The following is an 18,677-nucleotide window of genomic DNA, read 5'->3' as shown; positions in this document are numbered from 1 at the left end:
TAGAGAATAACAAAAATTTATTTCCATAATTCCTAGTTAGAAAACCAAATCCCCATCCTATAATTGTACAAGCTGGGTTGTCAGTTGTGGCTGTTTGATAATGCTGACTTTGAAGAGTTAACGGGGGCAGTTGCTTCCAACTTGCATTCCCAACTTGCTTCATCAGGTCCTTTCAATACTCCCTCCTAAGCTTGGGAGGAGTTTACTTTTTCTGGGGAGTTGTCATCTGCACGGAGCATACACCACTCAGTCAACAAACCAGGCACCAGTCATCGGAGTCACTTGAGAGCTTCAACATACTCCACAGGAACAGAGGACAGGCCAGCCTTCCCCCAGTAGTCAATGGCACGCACTCTGTAAAAGCCGGAGACTGAGCTTCCTGCAAATTAAAAGGTTAGAGATGGTCACTGTGAAAGGCTGACACCACTGGTGCTTGGAGGGTGTCTGTAAAATGTAGGTGTGTGGAATGGCGTGGAGAAGCAGTGAATTCAGTCCTGCACCCTACGTAAGTGTGTCTGTACCTGCCTAACTAAAAATGATTATAAATTCCTCAGGACCAAACACTAGCCCCTTTTTTTTTTCCTTTTCATTTGCACCATGTACCTCCTTGTCTTCTTATTAGGATTTGTGAGTAGTGGATTGCTTTCCCAGCATTTCCTTTGGAAGGAGGCTAAGACATATCTACTAATTTCCTTTTTTCCGACTCTGACTTGAATTCTGCCTATTATTCTGCCTTTGTGACAGGTTATATGCAGACAGGATCAACAAAGAAGCAGAACAAGAAGTACGCAGGCTGACTGAAAACCCTCTGCTCCAGTGGCAGGACGACTTACTCCAAAGGTATGTGAGTTGCTGTTCTGCAGCTCTCCTGGTTTTCATCCTTGATCCAGTTCGAAGAACACAGCCTTCACTAGCAGACACTTTCACTTCACAAACGATATAAATGTTTGTTGTTGTTTGTTTTTGTTTTTTTTTCTAATCTATTTACTTGACTTTTAGGTGTGATTTAGTATTTTATGTTTTCTTTTCTTAAAGGAAAAAAAAGAAGGCTAGGAATAATGAGTAAGAAATATGTACGTAGCAATAACGGTTGCAGAGATGGGGGACTTTTTCAAGAACTCCTTCTTTCTAATGTTTGAAACAAGCAAGTAAATCTGGTAGGTTTCCCAGATGGGCAGCACTAGATGATAATGAATTCCAATCTCAAAGATTTTCCTTGGCCATGATTTACAGTTCCTGGCTACTTGTGCAGCCTTTATGTTGCAATAATAGCTCTGAATTTTATTCTGTGCCCACTGCTAAAGCCTTTCTCAGGCTAAGATGAGCTTGTGTTTCTGGAAGAAGCTTCTCTGAATTGCAACTTACTAGTATCACTTTGAGGTAAGGTCTGTCAGTGTTTCACACAGCTCTGATCAGTGCTTATTAGTATTTCTTTTTTGGCAGAATCACATTAAGAATTAAGACCACTTATGGTTAAAAAACCCAAACAAACAAATGAGATAACAACAAAGAAAACATTACAGCCTTCTTTCAGCCTTCTTCATCTGGGTACGTCTGCACTACATGTAGGCTGTACTTGAGGAGATACGACCACAGTCATGAGGAGTATCATCTTTGCCTGCTGACAAAGATGAACCTTACTTCCCCCTAATGTGAAACCTCTAAAACTTAGGCAGCTAGTCAGGTCTAAAAAGAAAGCTCTAGGAAACAGCAAAGAGAGGATTCTCTCCTTGGTTAGGTGTTCAGACAGCTAAAACAAACTGTCCTACAGAAGGACCTCTTCTGTTTTTACAAACTGGGGGCTTCAGTGGCTTAAGCCTGTCAAACCGTAAACAGGTATAAGAACAGGAACAGATGACCAGGAGGAGTGCAGATGTGCAAGCTTCTGCTGCTGCAGCTCAGAACATGATAAATGTATGACAGTCAAGCCCTGCAAGAAAGGTGGATGTGACCTCATACTTGCTTGTGAGTTGCCAAGTCTGGTAGTTAAACACCTCAAGACTCAATGGTACTAAGCAAATGTTACCAAGGCTGCTTGCTCCTACCACCCTGCACAAAGAGGACTGTACAAACTGTATTTGCCACACTCTCAGGCTAACTCATGACCAATATCTATGGGACTGAGCCCAAACCTCAGCATTGTCTTGGTTTGAGTGAACTACCAAAAGTACAATGCCAGGATCAGCACAATACCAAGCTCTGATCATGTGGAGCAATTTTTTTTGTTCTCATTTTTGCATGCCTCTACACCAGTAACAGCAGAGACAAAGGAGCTGCTTTGCCTCCCAGGGAGCTTGCAAAGGCCCTTGTCTGGGTGACTTTGGTTTCTGTGACAAGAGTTTACTTGTAGCAATGTTTATTGTAATGTCCTCATGACTATTTTTCAATAAATGCCTGTCCTTGACAATATGGATTTCACAAAGAATGTGGCCCTTAAAGGAAGGGACATGCTCTTATTTGTGATGGGAATGTATGTCACTAGCAAGTTACATGTTTTCAGTACTTACTAAGTGGAGTTTCACACATTTATCAGTGGAGTTATTAACATGAAAAATTATGTGGTATATGTGTTTTGGCCTTACCTGGACTGTAGACCCAGAGAGTGAATATTGTGTCTTTGGCATTAATCCGCCGGTAGGCTTTTCCATCTGGTGAGAACTGCACTTCAAATGTCTTTATACATCTAGAAAAGAAAACCAGATGAGCTGGTAAACACAACCGATAGTGCAGTGAATTACCAAATCTTAATCTCAGAGACATAATAACAAACACCAAAAATAGGAAATATTCAGTTGACTCACTGCTATAAAATGCAGGATGGCATGAATTGTGTATTTTAGGAGGAATCACAGCTCCAACAGGCCACAGAAGAAAATCCAGCCTGACTTGCAATATGGGGTACTTGTGGCATCATAAACTGGTAAGCATTTTTCACTCCCAGACCAGGGGTTATCAAAGATGAAGTCTGACTTGAAAAGAAGCTCTATCAGTGCTTCATGAGGAACTCTGGATGTATATTGGACCGCTCTGGATAGTTCAGCTACGGAAAGTTTCTATTCCAGTATAGCTTGCTGGAGCAAGGAACTGGAGGTTTTCTCTTCCAACCTATAGACTTATGGATAATTCTACCTAAGCACCTGTTAGTAAAACAGTTTTTGTCATGAATCTTCCTGTGTGCTATGCTGAAGGAAAGTCCCTCAAAAATGTCATTGGATGCTGGTGAGCAGCATGCAGATCCTCTTGCTCAGACAATAAATTAGTCAGAATTACTTCCTGTAAATACACGGGGGTTATACAGTTCATTTTGTCATGCAAATGTACTGTAGCATCTCTCAAGGAGCAAGTAGTCATTAATGAGTAAACTTGTTTCACTCTGAAGGACTGGTGGCAACTTAGCGAGTCATGTGTTGGTTATACCCATTGTATTTTAAAAGGCACTTACTTTGAATTTACACAACCATCGTCCCACAACACAACAACCTGTCCTTTTGTGAGAGGGATGAAACGAACACCAGTCACCTGTCCAAAGACAAATTTCCATATCAGAAAGCTGTACAAACCAATCAGTAAGGCTAGATGTTCTGTCCTCATCCTACCTTACTGAGATTTTCCTTTGATTCTTTCCATTGAGACTTGGATTAAAAAACAAAATTTATAGCTCTGCAGCTTTGTAGACTACAAGTCTCCAACCTCTAGACCTTGCAGAAGACCTTCAGAGGCTCTGTGCACCACTATGAGCATGGTTATCTTGGGACTGAACAAGCAGATACAGATACCTAATCTAGGACAGGCATGATTTCACTTCATTTTTAGCTATGAATTATTAACTGGAGAGCTGTTGTCAAGCCTGGTAGCACATGACATAAGTTTAAAGCAGAGACTGTATTGCTGCATTATTACTTTCCTACCATTGGTAAACGTGCTTTTATCTCAGTGATGGCTCCTATCACTTGCTGTGGAATGCTTTATCTTGAATTATGCCTCGGATAGGCTTCTTATCAAAGGAGAGAACTGTTTATTTACTAAGTGTACTGTGGTACTTTTAATAAATAATAGGCCCAAATGCTTAATGAGATTTGAAGAAGGAAGCAGTTTCTAATTTGGCAAGTCTGTTGGTAGAACACACATACTTGATCAGGTACAGAACTGGGTCTTGCACAGATGTGGATGAGAAAGACTGAGGGAACGGGGAAGTCTTGCTTCAGCGTCAGAATGCCACCTTCAGGAAAAGCGAAGGGGCCTGTTGCCACTGGGTCCTGTGGATTCAAAGACAGGACTTGTGAATAATCTTCCATTATTACATTACAGAATGCAATATCTAACTGTTACATCAGTGTAAAATGACTGTGCATTTACTTAGGGGTTGTAAAAAAATTCTGGTAGAGTTGTAAATATTTGCTGATACATGGTTTATAACCATCAAAGTTCTTCAACCTAACAGACTCTTTTCTATTTTGGCTCTATTCCATCCCTTCACAAAACACACAGCTTACGTCCAACCCCACAAAATACTAGGCCACAATGCCCTTTAGCTGCAGTCTGCTGGTTTAAGTAACCTCTCAGGCTTGCCTTTCAGGCTCTAAGGTCTTTACAAACTGCCCCACCTCTTTGCTGTAGATCTCCAGTGTGCACTGAAAGTTATTGCTAGCTGCAACAGCCACTCAGATGAGGTTTCACAAGACGGCCAAAAGGATCTAAAGCCTTTTAGCTGTCTTGCCAAAGGAAGACCTTATGGCTCCTATAGGATCCCATAGGCCTTAGCAATAGGGGTTTATAGTGATTGGGAAGAGATGACACAGTACTACTGTACACCAAAGTCAGAAGGCAATTACTGTCTGTGAGCACTGAGTTGGTAAAGGTGTTCTCCTTTATTTTAACCCACGGGTCCGAATGCTATGAGAGAACGAGCTAAAATTACCCGCCACTCACATATTCTCATACACAGTAAGTAATCTGGGCACGGCTTTTCTCAGTGAGGGGGGACACCTGAGAACTTATTCCTCAGTCCCCTCTAGGGTGAAATTATAATTGGTGAGGATGAGGGGAAATTGCAGGCCTCTCCAGGAGCCACTGAGAGGCACAAGGAGGAGCTACCAATTGTCTGTGAGCTACCAATTGTCTGTGAGATACACTTCTCTGCATGGCTGCAAGCCCATTTCCAAATGCATAGGAGAAACACATGACTGTGGACTAAGGAAAAACATTTGACTACCTGAGCTGATGCCTTGTCTCTTTATCTGTAATTAACCAATTAACAACCACTTTGGCCATACAACACTTCAAGCAAATACATGGTCATACCTCAGCATCCCTGATTTGCTGGAACTGCTCTGGGGAGGGAAAGTCAGGGCTTCCTAGTTCCTTCCACTTCAGGTAGGGATTGGTTTGGTTGTTATCCAGGTAATACGTCATATACACTGGCTCTTCAGGAACACAAATGAAAGAAAGTAAACCCTCCATTTGGATTTAAATACCAACAAGGATAAATGTAGCAGAAGGTGTTGACATCTGCATTTGCAAAAGTGATTTCAGCACTCTGGAGCCTGGCTTACAGTGGAAAGTCATGATGACAGGGCTAGCACTCTTATAAGGCTCTACAACCCAACCTATAGTTTCCAAGTTCAAATTTTAAGTTATTATTTCCACATCCAGAATTGAAGCCCACTTAGTTTTTGCAGAGGTGCTACATGCATTTGTTGGACAACTGCATCAATTATGTACTAGTGTGGTCATGTTGGCTACCCTGAAGTGATCTTGGTAAGGGAATTTTTTGCCTGGCATTACCCAGCTAAGGTGAATAGCTTTCTGAAAAGGTAGCATTTGCAGCTGTTGTTAAAGACAGGGGCAAAGTAGAAAGAGCTTTTCCTACAAGAGCACCATAATATCTCAGAAAAAAATGGGAGTGCCCAGAAGATGAGTGAGAAAGTTAGCAAATGAAACTCTCGCCAGGAAAATAAACTCATCAGAAGTTTTTCAGCACATGTTCACATGTTCAGCCTTCATAATCAATTATGTGAACTGCCTACGTGATGTTTACTTACCTCTAAGTTTGGGGAAGTGGGTGGCATTCACTGTGACAGTGCTGATATTGGATGAAGTCCTGTTATCTTCACTTGAATAAATCAGTAGAGTAGCTTGCCAACTGTCTGAGGGCTGCAGCTCACTTGGGGTGTGCACAGATGCCAGGACACCAACCGTGTCATTTTCAGTGCTTTTGCCTTCACTGCTCTTTACTTCTGCAAAGATCTGCTTTTCTCCTTTGAAAAAATGTGACAACTCTGTAAGCATAACTGCTACTCCGTCCAACTTCTGATATAAAAAGGGTCAAAACATAAGGATCTATAGGCTGAGTGCCTATAGTTTTTTTATCAGGTGTAGCATCAGTAAGGATTATGAGTGGATTTTATTACTGCAGAGCATGCACATACTGCAGCAGGTGTTATGCTCAGCAGTTCAGCTAACAAAGTCTACATATGTAACAGTGAGTTAGGATCTTCCTTTAGTAGGCTGCGTGTGTCTTACAGCTGTAGGGATTTATTAAAGTCATTTGCAGCCTGAAATGATGGCACATGAGGAAGTACCAGTCAACTAAAAAGAGTGGTTGGCACGCAGAATTTGTAAACAAAGCAGTAGATTAAATCAAAGAGATGACAGGCTGTCAGGAAGATTCTCCTGAGCTATTAATTTCTCGGAGGAAATGAGAGTTCATTTTTCTAACAACCACAGCTGGGTAGGAGAAATCTGGCATTTATCAGGAGTGAAGTGGCTGACCTAATCTCTGTCATGCGAGAAGCTCCTAGGTAGATGAAGTTACTGATGTGCTCTCTCCTCGGTGATTACCATACCTAGCAGTGCCAGCAAGCCCATGACAGTCAGCACTGGCTTCCGCACCATCTGGACATGAGGTGGCTTTGTATTGTTCATCTGGAAACGTGCTGTCAGAGTCCGCTGTGTGAAGTAGTGCGGGTAGTAGCTCAGGAAGGCATTGTCATTACTCAGCAGTGTGTAGTTGATGGTGTTGTTGGCTTTGGCAATAAGCAGGTTTTGATGCTGGATGATTACCTGCAAAATCATGGAGAAAATGGAACTTCATCATGGAAAAAAATCCGAAGAAAACATTGTATCTTTATTTATTTTTTATTTTTAGTCTTTACGGCATATTAGAAAGAGCTGTCACTCTGTCATTTAGGAAAGCATGAAGAACAAAACTGTTCTTCACACCTCTTGAAGAAACTATTTTTAGATAATACATTAATCACTGGAAAATTTGAAGTATCCACACAGTTTAGGCAATAAAAATTCTCTGAAATGACTACCACTGGTAGTTTGCAAAAATTATTGATATGTTTCCTTGGTGACTGAACTACAAATGATATTCCTCTGTTTTGAATATTGGATTAGTAAACTGTATTTATTAGCTGAAATAAATGTAAATACTCCATATCTGGAGTGACTTTGTACCCATTAGACTGCCTATAAACTGGTCCCGGATTCCATTCCTCAACAAGGAGTTTTATCCTTTTAGTGCTAACAAGGAACACATTCTCTCTCAGTATTGCACTGGTTACTGAGCTGTTCTTCGAAAAGCCTGTGTTTACTGGATTGTGCCTAGATATCAGAATCAAACACTACTTCAGAAAGCTGACAACAGAGAAGGTCTCATAATTGTGACCCTCAAGAACATACATGTACATCTAACGACACTGGGCTCCAGCTCCTATCTACCAAAGTGTTAATTTTTTGTTGGATTGGTCTTTTTTATCCCCTCATAACACCATGTCACTATAAACACTGCTGTTTCTCTCACAAACTCCCTGCGATGCAGCCAGTGACTTGCTGCTCTGGAGAAGAATCCTTCTGACTTGCAGCCTAAAGGAGCTAGAAGCCTTTGTCCACAGGCACAGCTGACAACATGCATCCCATTCCTGGGTGACATACATGCTCCCACGTTTGGGAATTACTGCTTTGCACAGGAGTGTTTGGACTCTGGATGCTGTATAAGGTAGTGACTCACAAAACAGGCATGCAGTGGGAACTGTTGCTTTGCAGGGGAAAGACCTGAGCTTGCTCAGGGACCAGACTGCTGTTCCTGCAAGGACAGGAAAGCTGAGCATTCTCTTCTCCTTCTGCTTTTCTGATCAGGAGCAGTATTGGCAGTAATTAATATGACCATATGTAGAGAATCATTATCCAAAGACAAAGAATGGGCTTATGCTTAGAGCTCAATGGACTTCATAATTATACCTGATGTTCCTTGACAAGATAAACTTGTGAAGAGGCTGGGAAATAATCCCACAGAAGTGAGGTGACAGCTTGGAGAGAGAATGTGTGGGTATAGTCTTATCAGGTGGATTTAACTGGGAAATTGTATACACTATCCAACACATTCTCCAACACATGGATGGCTAGTTATCAGTGTTTTTTTTAGGGCAGATGAAGAAAATTAATACAAAGTAAGTAAAGCTACTGTTAAACTGTTCAGGGAAACACCATCTGTATTTATTAGGCTCTCTATTTTATTTCTGTTATTCTGACTAGTCAGAATAAGAAAAAATAAAAATTGACTGTAAGTTTACTTTTGCAACTGCATTAACACTTTAGGAGACCCAAATGTGACAAGACTGTCAATGAACAAAGTTACCTTTACAACCATAGCTGCATATGTCACATCAGCTCGCCACGGCTGTGGGATGGACCATCCAACCAGAGGATCTGCTTCATCATTGTATATGGGAACAGAAGCAAATTTTGGAAACAACTTCTGAATCTGTTCAACTGTTTCCACTTCTTGGTCCAAGATGTAGAGAGAACGCCCACCTCCCTGCAACAATATTTCATGTCTGCTTAGTAAAAGTGAGCAAATGGTAGTAGAGACACGACATGGAGTCCTAAACACATTATGAGAACATGTTACTAGAGCTCCTGAGGAGCTTGTGGACTAGACAGTATTAGAATCTTACACCTCATCCACTACAGTATGTGATGATTGTATGAGCTCCTCCTAAAACATAAGATGTAGAGGAGCTGAATCCCTGTGGGCATTCGGCATGGGCCTTTGAGTTGAAGTCTTGCGACTGACCATATTCTTCAAAGTTTCTTGAATAGAATAGAATAGGCAGCTAGTTATGATTCCTGATATAGGTTGCACACTCACCTAGGAATCAATGTCATAAATCCGAATAAAATGTGAGTTGGACTAAACTGATTAAAAATAGCTTTAAATTGAAGTCATGGACCAACCTTCTTATGAAGAGAGATGTAGTCCAGCCTTACACCAGTCTCCCCTGTGAAGAAGTTGGTTCCATTGTAGCAATGACGCAGAAGATTCCAGCATATGGGTGACTTGGGAAAGGGGTGGAAGGAATCTCCAGGCCCTCCAAATTTTAGTAGAGGACTGGCTGCTCTTAATCCTTCTGAGCAGGCATCATAATAGTTGAGGAACCCTGAAGTCCAAGCAGATACATGTGTCAGCAATAATAACTCAAAATAGAATCTTGATCTAAATCTGGGGGGAGATATTATAACTCTTTCTATTATTGCATTTATTGGCAGGACCTCACAAGCTGAGTCTACTCTTTCCTAGGCACTGGCAACATGAGAAGACACGAAAACCTCTGCTGCATTCACAAGGTTCTTTCAAAGGTCTTGTGAGGACAGGTTCACAAATCATGCATCTATCAGTGAATGGTTTTCCTCTTTACTCCACCCTCCATCCTGCTACCTCTAGTAAACTACTTTATAGTGTTTTATAACCAATGAACAGGACTTAACAGTGTAACTCCTCTTCTGTTTTCCCTGTTCTGCTAGCCCTGTGTTGCACTGATGCTGAAGCAGGGAACAGAGTAATTGTTGTAGTAAGTAATATGACCTGAGCAAAAAAGATTAAATACACCTTTCACACTCCTTAGCTCTCCTATCTACCTTATTTCTTTTCCAGCATCTCTCCTTTCTTACTGTTTCCCACCCAACACACACACACACTTCTCCCTTACTACACTAGTAAGTACTCCAAAATATCCTTACCTTCCACTGTCATAGTCACATTGTCAAAGTCATGGTGGTCTGGTTCATTCCAAGTTTCGAAATTCCACTTAGCAACATGTGCCAATCCGTATCTATCTGTGTGAGAGGCCTCATTTATCAGTGAGTTGAGTGCATGTACAGACAATCCTAGCAGTTAGTCATGTGCTACAGATGAGGTTATACCACCCTGTTATACTGCACTCGAGTGTAAATTAACTGTTTTTAATAATCCGGAAAATGCAATTTGGGTGATTTCAAAACGATACTTCATTTTGGATGTAGCAATATTTGAAAAAGATGACAGGACCACCAACACAGAACTGCAGTGAGGTGATGTGAATAATAGCTTTGTGGGGAGGGCACCCCGCATAAGTGAGACTCAGGCTAAGGCTTCTGCTTTGTTGGAAATATTTGGAGCTGTCACGTGGGATGCATTCAGGTTATCATGCCCTAATGCCAGCTGGTGGTTTACAACCACAATAACATAAAGAAGTTAAAACTCAGTCCCCGGAGGAAGGCCAAATGTGCTGCCCAGAACACACTGCTCATGCAGGCTGTTGGACATGGAAGAGCAAAATGGGGCAATTGTCTCATTGGCTATTCTGGCATGGATTTTTCCAGTTTTGTGCTGAAATCCAGTGTCATGACATTGAACACAACCCACAAAATTTTCTGAGGTAGTTAGAAAGGATCACAACAGAATAAGTAATAGGACTTTTTTGTTTGGTTGGTTGGTTTTGTTTTATTTTGTTTTGTTTTTTTTTGAAACTTACCTATGTATCTCCTGGCCAGAAGTGTAATTAAATTTCTCCATCTTACTGCCTGCTCTTTATCTTCAAAATTTAAAAAATATCCTGATGGATTTCCCATCAACTCAAATCCTAAAATAGACACAAAAGATTAGATTTATTTATTTATTTGTTTGTTTGTTTGTTTATTTGTTTGTTTGTTTATTTATTGTGAACGATAATCCCTTTTGATTACATAAGGGGTTATTGCATTATCTGAAGCAAACGTATTAGTGAAGAAACATAGATAACAAGCAGCATCGTTTAGCGGACTTTCTTTCCTGTTTCTACATGTCCCCACTGGGAATATTTCAGATTTGAGGTTGCTCACTCTTGTTACTTGTTGATGACAATAGTAATAAATAATAATAGTTACAATCACAAACTGAAGGCACAGGGTAAACATCAAACACTGCAGAAATACAGGGCAGGCTATACTTTGAGCTCCTGCTTCTCTGGCCCCTTTGAGGCACAAAGCTAACGGGTACAAAACTCTCTCCTCTTCAAGAAATCTCATTTTCCAATTGAAACATCTCAGATTATTGTTGCAAGCAACGTAAAAGAATTTGTGTTGTCTTAAGTACCCTAATGATGCTTTTCTTACACTGTTTACATTTACGTGGACATGAGGTAAATACAATCAGTAAAAAAAAATGAATTCTGATCAAAATCAGCTTTGGCAAAGCTCACTAAGAGTGGTTCTATCTGATGATTGCACAATATGGTCAAACAGATGTGGCTAGCAGTGAGGAGATGGAGCTGCTCTTACCTGGAATTAACTTATTTTCCCACAGGAGATCCATAAGGTTATCCAAGGCAGTAAAATTGTAGTGAAGTTTCTCATTCATCACTCTGAAGGATACAGGTGATAAAATGGTCCAGTGTAAATATTGCAGCATTTGTTTGCAGACAAGCCAGATGTGTGCCTTATTTTGGCTCTCAAAATTTACATATAACTACGTTTCTTGCAACTGCACGCACATGTTCTTGCTCTAAAGGTTGTTCACCATAAGCAAGCCATTTTTCTTGTCCAACACATGCCGTTTTCCTATTCCAGCAGCAGCAACAGAAGTCATAGAATGAGGTTGCTTGTTGGGTTTTGAGTGTTTTATAGTGTGTTAGGCTCTCTACATATATATTCCTCCCAAAGCAAAATTTACTGTGACTGTTATTACCAACTGATAGGCCAGCTGGTTTCCACCTCGTCTCATATGCAGTCTTTCTTAATGCTCTTTTATTTGTAATACACAATAGACTTTCCTTAAAAGTGCTCATGGGTTTAAAACCAGTTGAGAAATAGCTCTATGCCTTTCACAGAACGGTGAATTTATACACACAACTGTAATTTGTTTGTAATTTTTGCTTTATTGTAGGCATTCACTTAATATTTCTCCTGTACTTCTGGGATCTCTGGCCGCAATGACTTGTATTTCCAACTTGTATCTGTATTTAGAAGTGTCAGTGTTCTGTCAGCCACATTTAAATATCTGAATTTTCCACATCTGAATAACCCAACTTGGGATACTCTATGATTCTATGAATTCAAAGACTTAGTAAAAGCTCCACGATGCATTCCTTTGTGTCAGAAATTCTTGCAGGATTGCAAAATTCATCAGTGCGAAATTTGGGCATGCAACTGCATGGGAACACTGGAGTTCTTTTACCCAGGGGCTGAGAAATGCAATTTGCAATGATCTATGATACGTTTGAAGATACACTTTAAATTTCTGACAGATTTTTCTAGCATGGCACCCACTGAAAACAAATATAATGTGATATGTAGGTTGTGTAGTTTGCCCTAACTTCTGAACGTGTAGCCTGACTTAACTGAAATCTGACAGGGCAGAAGAGGTCTTGCAGTATGAAGTACCAACAAGGAATTCAGAATTAACTGATGTTGACAGTATTCTGTTAAGGTAACTTACTGCCATTTGGCACAAGCCACAGCTTTGGGCTGGTGTCCAAATTCAGCTTCTGAATGCCCTGAGCAAAAGGTTTTGTAAGCACCCTTGGAGACTAAGTGCAGCCCTAGTAAGACCCTTAGCCAATATGTTTAGGGTCTTCCCATTATCTGTCAGAGCTGATTTCTCCATCCTTGCTGGAGAAACCTAATTACCCTGGTCCACTGCAGCCTGAGCTCTGCCTCTGCTGCCTTAACCACTCTGTCCTAGGCACCTTGCCTCTGCTTGGGTTGTACAAATGAACTGCAGGCGCAATGCCCTGGGTATGATAGAAGGGGGAGAGACAATCAGACACAGGGATTTTACCTGATCAGAGCTAGCAAGGCATGCTGGCCACAGAGAGTAGGAAGTGGGAGCAGTACAGTCAAGAGAAGATCTCTTAATCACTGCTGGATGCTGTGTAGAGATTCACAAACTCGTTTCTTTCCATGCCCTTAACAGGGAAGAAGGGATGTGAGCCACTTGGACAGAGGGTTCTTCCTCTGTCCTCTCTTGACAAGAGAAAGTTTCAGTTAAGGAACTGTAGGAGTAATCTTGAAGTTCTCAGAGAAGGGCTGACAGAATTGCCTAGCCAAATAAGAAGGGAACTGTGCGATGTAAAGAGGAAAACGTGCCATCAGCATCTCTGACTGTGATTTAGAGAGCAAAACAGAACAGGCAAAACAACTGTAATCCAACCCACATTAGTGAATACCAACCCCATCTGTGGCATAACCATGCACACACTTTTAGTCCCAGCATGGCCACACGCTCACCAAAGACCTGAAGCTGGCTCATCTCTTTCAAAGCATGTTCTTCCACCATGACAGACATCGTCATGCCTGCAGCCACTGACAGGCTTGCAGCTCCTGCCAAAGTCAAACAATGCAGATGTGAAAGAAGAAAATGTCAGATTTACTGTCGTACCCATACGAGCATTTCAGAAGTTACTGTTGAACTAAAGAATGGCTGTTTGGAACAAGCCTTTTTTTTTTTTTTTGGCTTAGACAGACATTTAAAAAACAACAAAAAAAAGTCTGTCAGTCCTATTCCAAAGTTCAAAGACAAATATTTTGTTGCAAAATGTAGTTCTGCTCCCTCAGATCCATTAACTATTTCCAGTTATACCCTGTGTTCTATTGAAATATTTGCTTACTTGCACACTTACAGTCAGTGAGCACACGAATGATTAACTCTACTGTCTTGTAAAAACTTAATAACGCCATTCAAATAATAGCAAAGGAACAAACGTCGTTCTGACTCCAGTCTAAGGGCTACACAGTACTACGTGAAAATACACATGTAAACAAGGCCTTCTGTCCCGTGCAAGTACACTCAAGGTCCCAGCAAATCTGCATTTTTTCTCCTATGTCCACTAAGTAAAACATTTAAAACAGGATGCCATTGCCAGCCACAACAGAGGTGACAGTACGTTATTTGCTGTGCTATGTGTGTAGTTCCCTTGGCTGATCTGCCACTTTATGAGAATATTTTATTGCTTGCAGATGGATTATTAAGTATCCTGCTATTAACAAGATATGCAAGTTGCAAACTTTTTCTATTTCAATACCTGAAACAATTTTTGTCAGAAAAAAATACATTAGAGGCGCTGCTTTGACACAGCACCAGTCATCAGACCAGGTGTTTGAATAGCTGCATGAAATAATGTTTTCTGGGCTCTTCAAGATTCTTGTTTGTATAACCAATTTATCTCCAACTTCAAGAACATAAAATGACTACTTGACTGATATGATTGCCACTTTCACAGACCTTGTTCTTACCCTTTATAATGTTACTTTTCTGATGTGAAATGGATGGTTTTTTTAATGACCTATACGTGATCACTAGCATTCGGGTTGCAGGGCTGCATGTCATGAGGTGTCTGAAGGCAGTGCTGACTGCCACTTGTGAGGCACAGCAGGGAGCTTGTAAGCTGGTATTAAATCCGGACTTTCTGCACGGTGAATACCGGCTCAAGTGTCAGGCTGTTACCACACATGACAGCAAATATAATTTCAAGACACTGATGACAAGATCAAAACTGATCAACACAGCTGTAAGAAACAACTGCAAGGAGGCATTTGATTTGACTTGCAAACCTTTACCAATGTGCAACCTCTTTTTTTGCTTCCTTCTTCCTGATCTCTCTGCTCCTAAGTCATGGTTTCTAGACAGCCCTTTCTCTATTTATGAGCAGGCAGAAGTATGTGTGCTCATCATTTCAGCTGAACGCTTGCCAGACTGGGATTGCTCACGGTTTGCTGTTGGCTACTTCTGATGTGGAGCAGCAATCACTGCCCTGTCTGTGCCTGGCTTTCAGAAGTTCCTCTCCTGTGCTTTTCAGGGAGACTTGCCAGGTAAGCCCTTCCTTTTCTTCAGCCACGAGAAGGAACTTCAGTTAAGCATTTTTACTGGCACCCTGGCAGCAATGCTGCTGTAAGTCCCACACCTGAGGCTGCTATACTCCAGAGCCTGCTCCTGCTGGTGAAGCTTCTTTCCAGCCTTTGCCATGGTCATGGCTCCAGGTCCATTTGCATGTGTTTCTCTTGTGTGTCTCATGTCACAGCTGTGCTATGCACACAAAGAGCAGTGATGAGTAAGGAGGGGGGCCTGCTTACTGCCACAAAGTCTCACGATTTTCTTTTTCGTGAAGATGGCTTGCTTTGTGGGCCATCCTTTGCTGAGTCAAAGGTTACAGGCCACTGTTAACAGCTTTCTGCAGCCTTTCCACATACTGGAGGAAGGGGGGGAATTATTAAGGGGTCAGCACCTTAGTTCACATGAAGATCTGCTTCAGCTAGCACAGCTGTGAATTCTGCTCCTTAGCCTGCGGCTGTGGTGCCCCTCCTGTGCTCAGCAGGTTGCATCTGCCTCTCTTCTGACCTGGGTTGATCCCATCCAGGGATATAGCAGCACACTCTAAAAAAATAGTGCGCACACAGACATTGGACCAAATATCTTATCTACAGAGAAGAAAGCAAGAAAAATACAGGCAGGGAGTGTTTCTGTTCCAGGTAATCTTCAGTCAAGTATTGAATCTCTGATAACACGTCAAGGTAACTTTATCAAACTTTGATGTAGTGAACAAAATTCCCTGGAAAAGGAAACACTGTCTGACCCCCATCAGTAGACCACAGCCCTGTTTAGGAATTCAAAGGTAGCGTGTGGGGTGACCATCAGCAGAGGTCTTCTGCTGAAGAGAGCTTTGTCTAGCCTAGAATCGATGTGACCAGGGAGTGTCAATACATCAGAGCGGGGCCTTTCTCATCCAGATATCCTCACTCAGCTCGTGTAGCCTCCCTTAGCCCTCCTCATGGACAGTTACCACACAACTCAGGTGTCACCTGAGATCATGTTACATACCCGTATTCATCTGATAGATGCTTAGCTGGGTGCCAGACCATCATGTGGCCCGGTACGCTGGTTCATACAGGCATACACTTTGGCCACGGTGCCAGGACGTGGCCTTTGGCTGGGTGACACAGCACGGTAATTCATTGCCACCTCTCAAGTGTAATCAACTGCTTTTTTTTAGGTGGCTAGCGTAAGGAGTACCCTTAGATACAGTGTGCCAAGGCTTTCTGCCTTTTCAATGTTCCTGATGCCATTTTAAGAGACCGTGTATTTTCAGAACAGAACTAACGTGCATGACGAGCAAAGTGTCCCTGTAACCTTGAGTCTTGCTTTCTGCAGAAGAAAGGAGAACTGATTCTAGGGAATACTCACTGGAAAGGTGTAGGCACAGTCACTGATAAACTCTGTCAGTTCAACCTTTTGCTGCTACCAGCTTCTCCAGCAGGAACAGGCTTACTCCTTCAGCCAGGAAAGCAGTCTGTGAAGTGACAGTGAGTCACGTAAGCTGTGGGCACAGCATCTTCAAGATGAAGGTCAAGAGCTCTGGACAGGCTATGTCAGCGAGTTTATCTTTTTCCAGGAGGGCAGCTTGCTCCCCTCCAAGTCCTTCTTACAGCACAAAATAATCCTGCTTCCTTGTTTTTCACTTGACTTTTGGCAGCTATGAGGAGTGAAATGGAGACGGTTTAAAGTTCAGGCTGTTACAAAGACCTTGTTTGCTCCAAAACCACCGACTGTCTACTTGAGATCCTTGTTCTGCTGAGTACTTTAAAACCTTCTGACCTTAGAAGCAGGTCCTACGGGGCTGTGAGTAGTATGGAAATGATACCCCAGAGTATACGAAGGGCAGGGTATTTCATTAGCATTCACCTTTCCAGAGGCTGCCTTCTCAGCAGTTATTGCTCCAGGTTTCGTCAACATCAACCAAAAAAACTACTAAATTGATACCTCAGGTTTAAGCACAAGATCATTAATGAATAACTACGAAATCAGCAGGCTCCTGGGTTATTAATAAACAACACTCCCCTTCTGAACCCAGTGAGAAGCTGACAGTATGGTACTCATTCACATCAGGGCTGCTTCTACCATGCTCTTGCTCCACTTGCTCTAGCTTTTTACGGTCACTACAGGTATGGTAGTTGGCCCTCTTCTGTGAAGTCTTTGTATCCCAAAATGACCCTTTGCAGATTCACAAACACTGTGTCTTCGTCCCTAGTAGTCCCTATGGAAAACAACCTGCGCTTTTCACAGGCTTTATGGACCAAAAAGCCTCGTTTAGGCAATTTTTCAGAGCTGCAAGATCAGATATTACTAAATAATAATAATATTACCAGCTAAAGAACTGGCATGTTTTACCCCTTCCAGCTTTATTTGTTAGCATTAATACCTCTTTTCGTTTGCTTCTCAGCGATATCATTTCTGCAAACAGGGACTGAAAATCTGCCTGCTTTGGTTAAGGCACAGCTTCTGCAGAGAGGCAGAACGCCAGAGACTTCAGCACATGCCGTGCCTCTCTCTGAGGGCAGAACTGGGCCTGTGCTGAGCGTAATTCACTCACCCTGTGGAGTGAATGAGTCAGCCCAGCAGTAAGGGGAGGGAGGATGCACTGCCAAACTACACAGCCAGGCAGCATCCAGCCCTTGCTGATGTCACAGCCTGTCACAGTTAATCCATCCACACAACCAACCAGCACGATACATGCACAAAATGAAGGACGGGTATGAATCTTTGTATTTTAGGAACAAACTGGCTTCATACATGCAAAACACAACATTTGCTAATTACTGGAAATCACGATCTCTTCTACAATCCAGCCAGGAGCTGTGCGTTCAGCTGCATCTTTTTATTTTTAAATGACATCAAAATTGAAATTCATTTTTGATTGAATTCATTCAAATTGAATTTCATTTACAGAGCATCCTAATTAATTTCTTTCCTCTTTGAGATCAGCATCATTCGATGTTTACCTTGCAAAGCAACTCACAGAATTATTGCTGTGATCTGGCTAAATCTCACTTGCACAGAAGTGCAAGCAAACAATGAATGCTCTCAAGCTGCTGTTAATTGTGGCCTATGATTTTCCATTTCTTACTCAGCCTGCTTTTGTGAGCACAGTCTCAGTCCTTCCTTCAGCAATGTGCGTGTTGGTTAGGGGGGAAGAGAGAGAGGCAGACAAAGCATCAGCAGCTTCCTGTGCCAAGGTGAGTTAGCTTGCTAGGAAAATATTGTTAGTCTGTTGTGTCTGTACTCCCTCACCTCCCTCCTTTTAAAACAAATTTAAGATGTAAAAAAAAAAAAAAGGCTACGAAAGTGTAGAAATTTAGGCAACAGTGAAAGGCTTTTTGGTATGTGGCCTCTCCAGACATGTGAACATACCCTATCAGATTACCTAGGCATGGGTAATTTGGGATGTCGTGAGATCTTATTGTGATCTCTTGTTGAGATTTGCTGAGCATACATTCATTTGTGAAGGGAATTAATCAAATAATGATACGCAGAATCCAGTAGCAGGAATTGGTTTTTGGCTGATGCTTGACTACAAATGTAAAGGCACTTTGATCGGTAGGCTCAG

The 18,677-nt window shown here is 41.8% G+C and overlaps 1 protein-coding gene across 3 annotated transcripts in view; it reads right to left on the bottom strand.

The window, feature by feature from the left end:
- The window catches only part of IDUA (alpha-L-iduronidase), a 45,940-nt gene continuing 27,263 nt past the window's right edge, over nucleotides 1-18,677 (bottom strand). Inside the window, exons 2-14 of one of the 3 annotated variants that reach the window (XM_068666738.1) lie at nucleotides 13,528-13,620; nucleotides 11,581-11,663; nucleotides 10,797-10,904; nucleotides 10,024-10,119; nucleotides 9,241-9,443; nucleotides 8,642-8,821; nucleotides 6,846-7,062; nucleotides 6,042-6,257; nucleotides 5,302-5,423; nucleotides 4,131-4,256; nucleotides 3,443-3,519; nucleotides 2,583-2,683; nucleotides 1-379 (exon numbers count right to left, since the gene is read on the bottom strand). In XM_068666738.1, the coding sequence (XP_068522839.1) occupies nucleotides 279-379; nucleotides 2,583-2,683; nucleotides 3,443-3,519; nucleotides 4,131-4,256; nucleotides 5,302-5,423; nucleotides 6,042-6,257; nucleotides 6,846-7,062; nucleotides 8,642-8,821; nucleotides 9,241-9,443; nucleotides 10,024-10,119; nucleotides 10,797-10,904; nucleotides 11,581-11,659 (1,626 nt within the window). In that variant the 5' untranslated portion in view covers nucleotides 11,660-11,663; nucleotides 13,528-13,620 and the 3' untranslated portion in view covers nucleotides 1-278. The remainder of the gene's footprint in view (nucleotides 380-2,582; nucleotides 2,684-3,442; nucleotides 3,520-4,130; nucleotides 4,257-5,301; nucleotides 5,424-6,041; nucleotides 6,258-6,845; nucleotides 7,063-8,641; nucleotides 8,822-9,240; nucleotides 9,444-10,023; nucleotides 10,120-10,796; nucleotides 10,905-11,580; nucleotides 11,664-13,527; nucleotides 13,621-18,677) is intronic. The other 2 variants (XM_068666737.1, XM_068666740.1) reach the window with 2 other exon arrangements.

Source organism: Anas acuta, chromosome Z (assembly GCF_963932015.1).
Source record: "Anas acuta chromosome Z, bAnaAcu1.1, whole genome shotgun sequence".
In the NCBI taxonomy this organism is placed as follows: Eukaryota; Metazoa; Chordata; class Aves; order Anseriformes; family Anatidae; genus Anas; species Anas acuta.
This window is presented reverse-complemented; position numbering and strand designations above follow the sequence as displayed.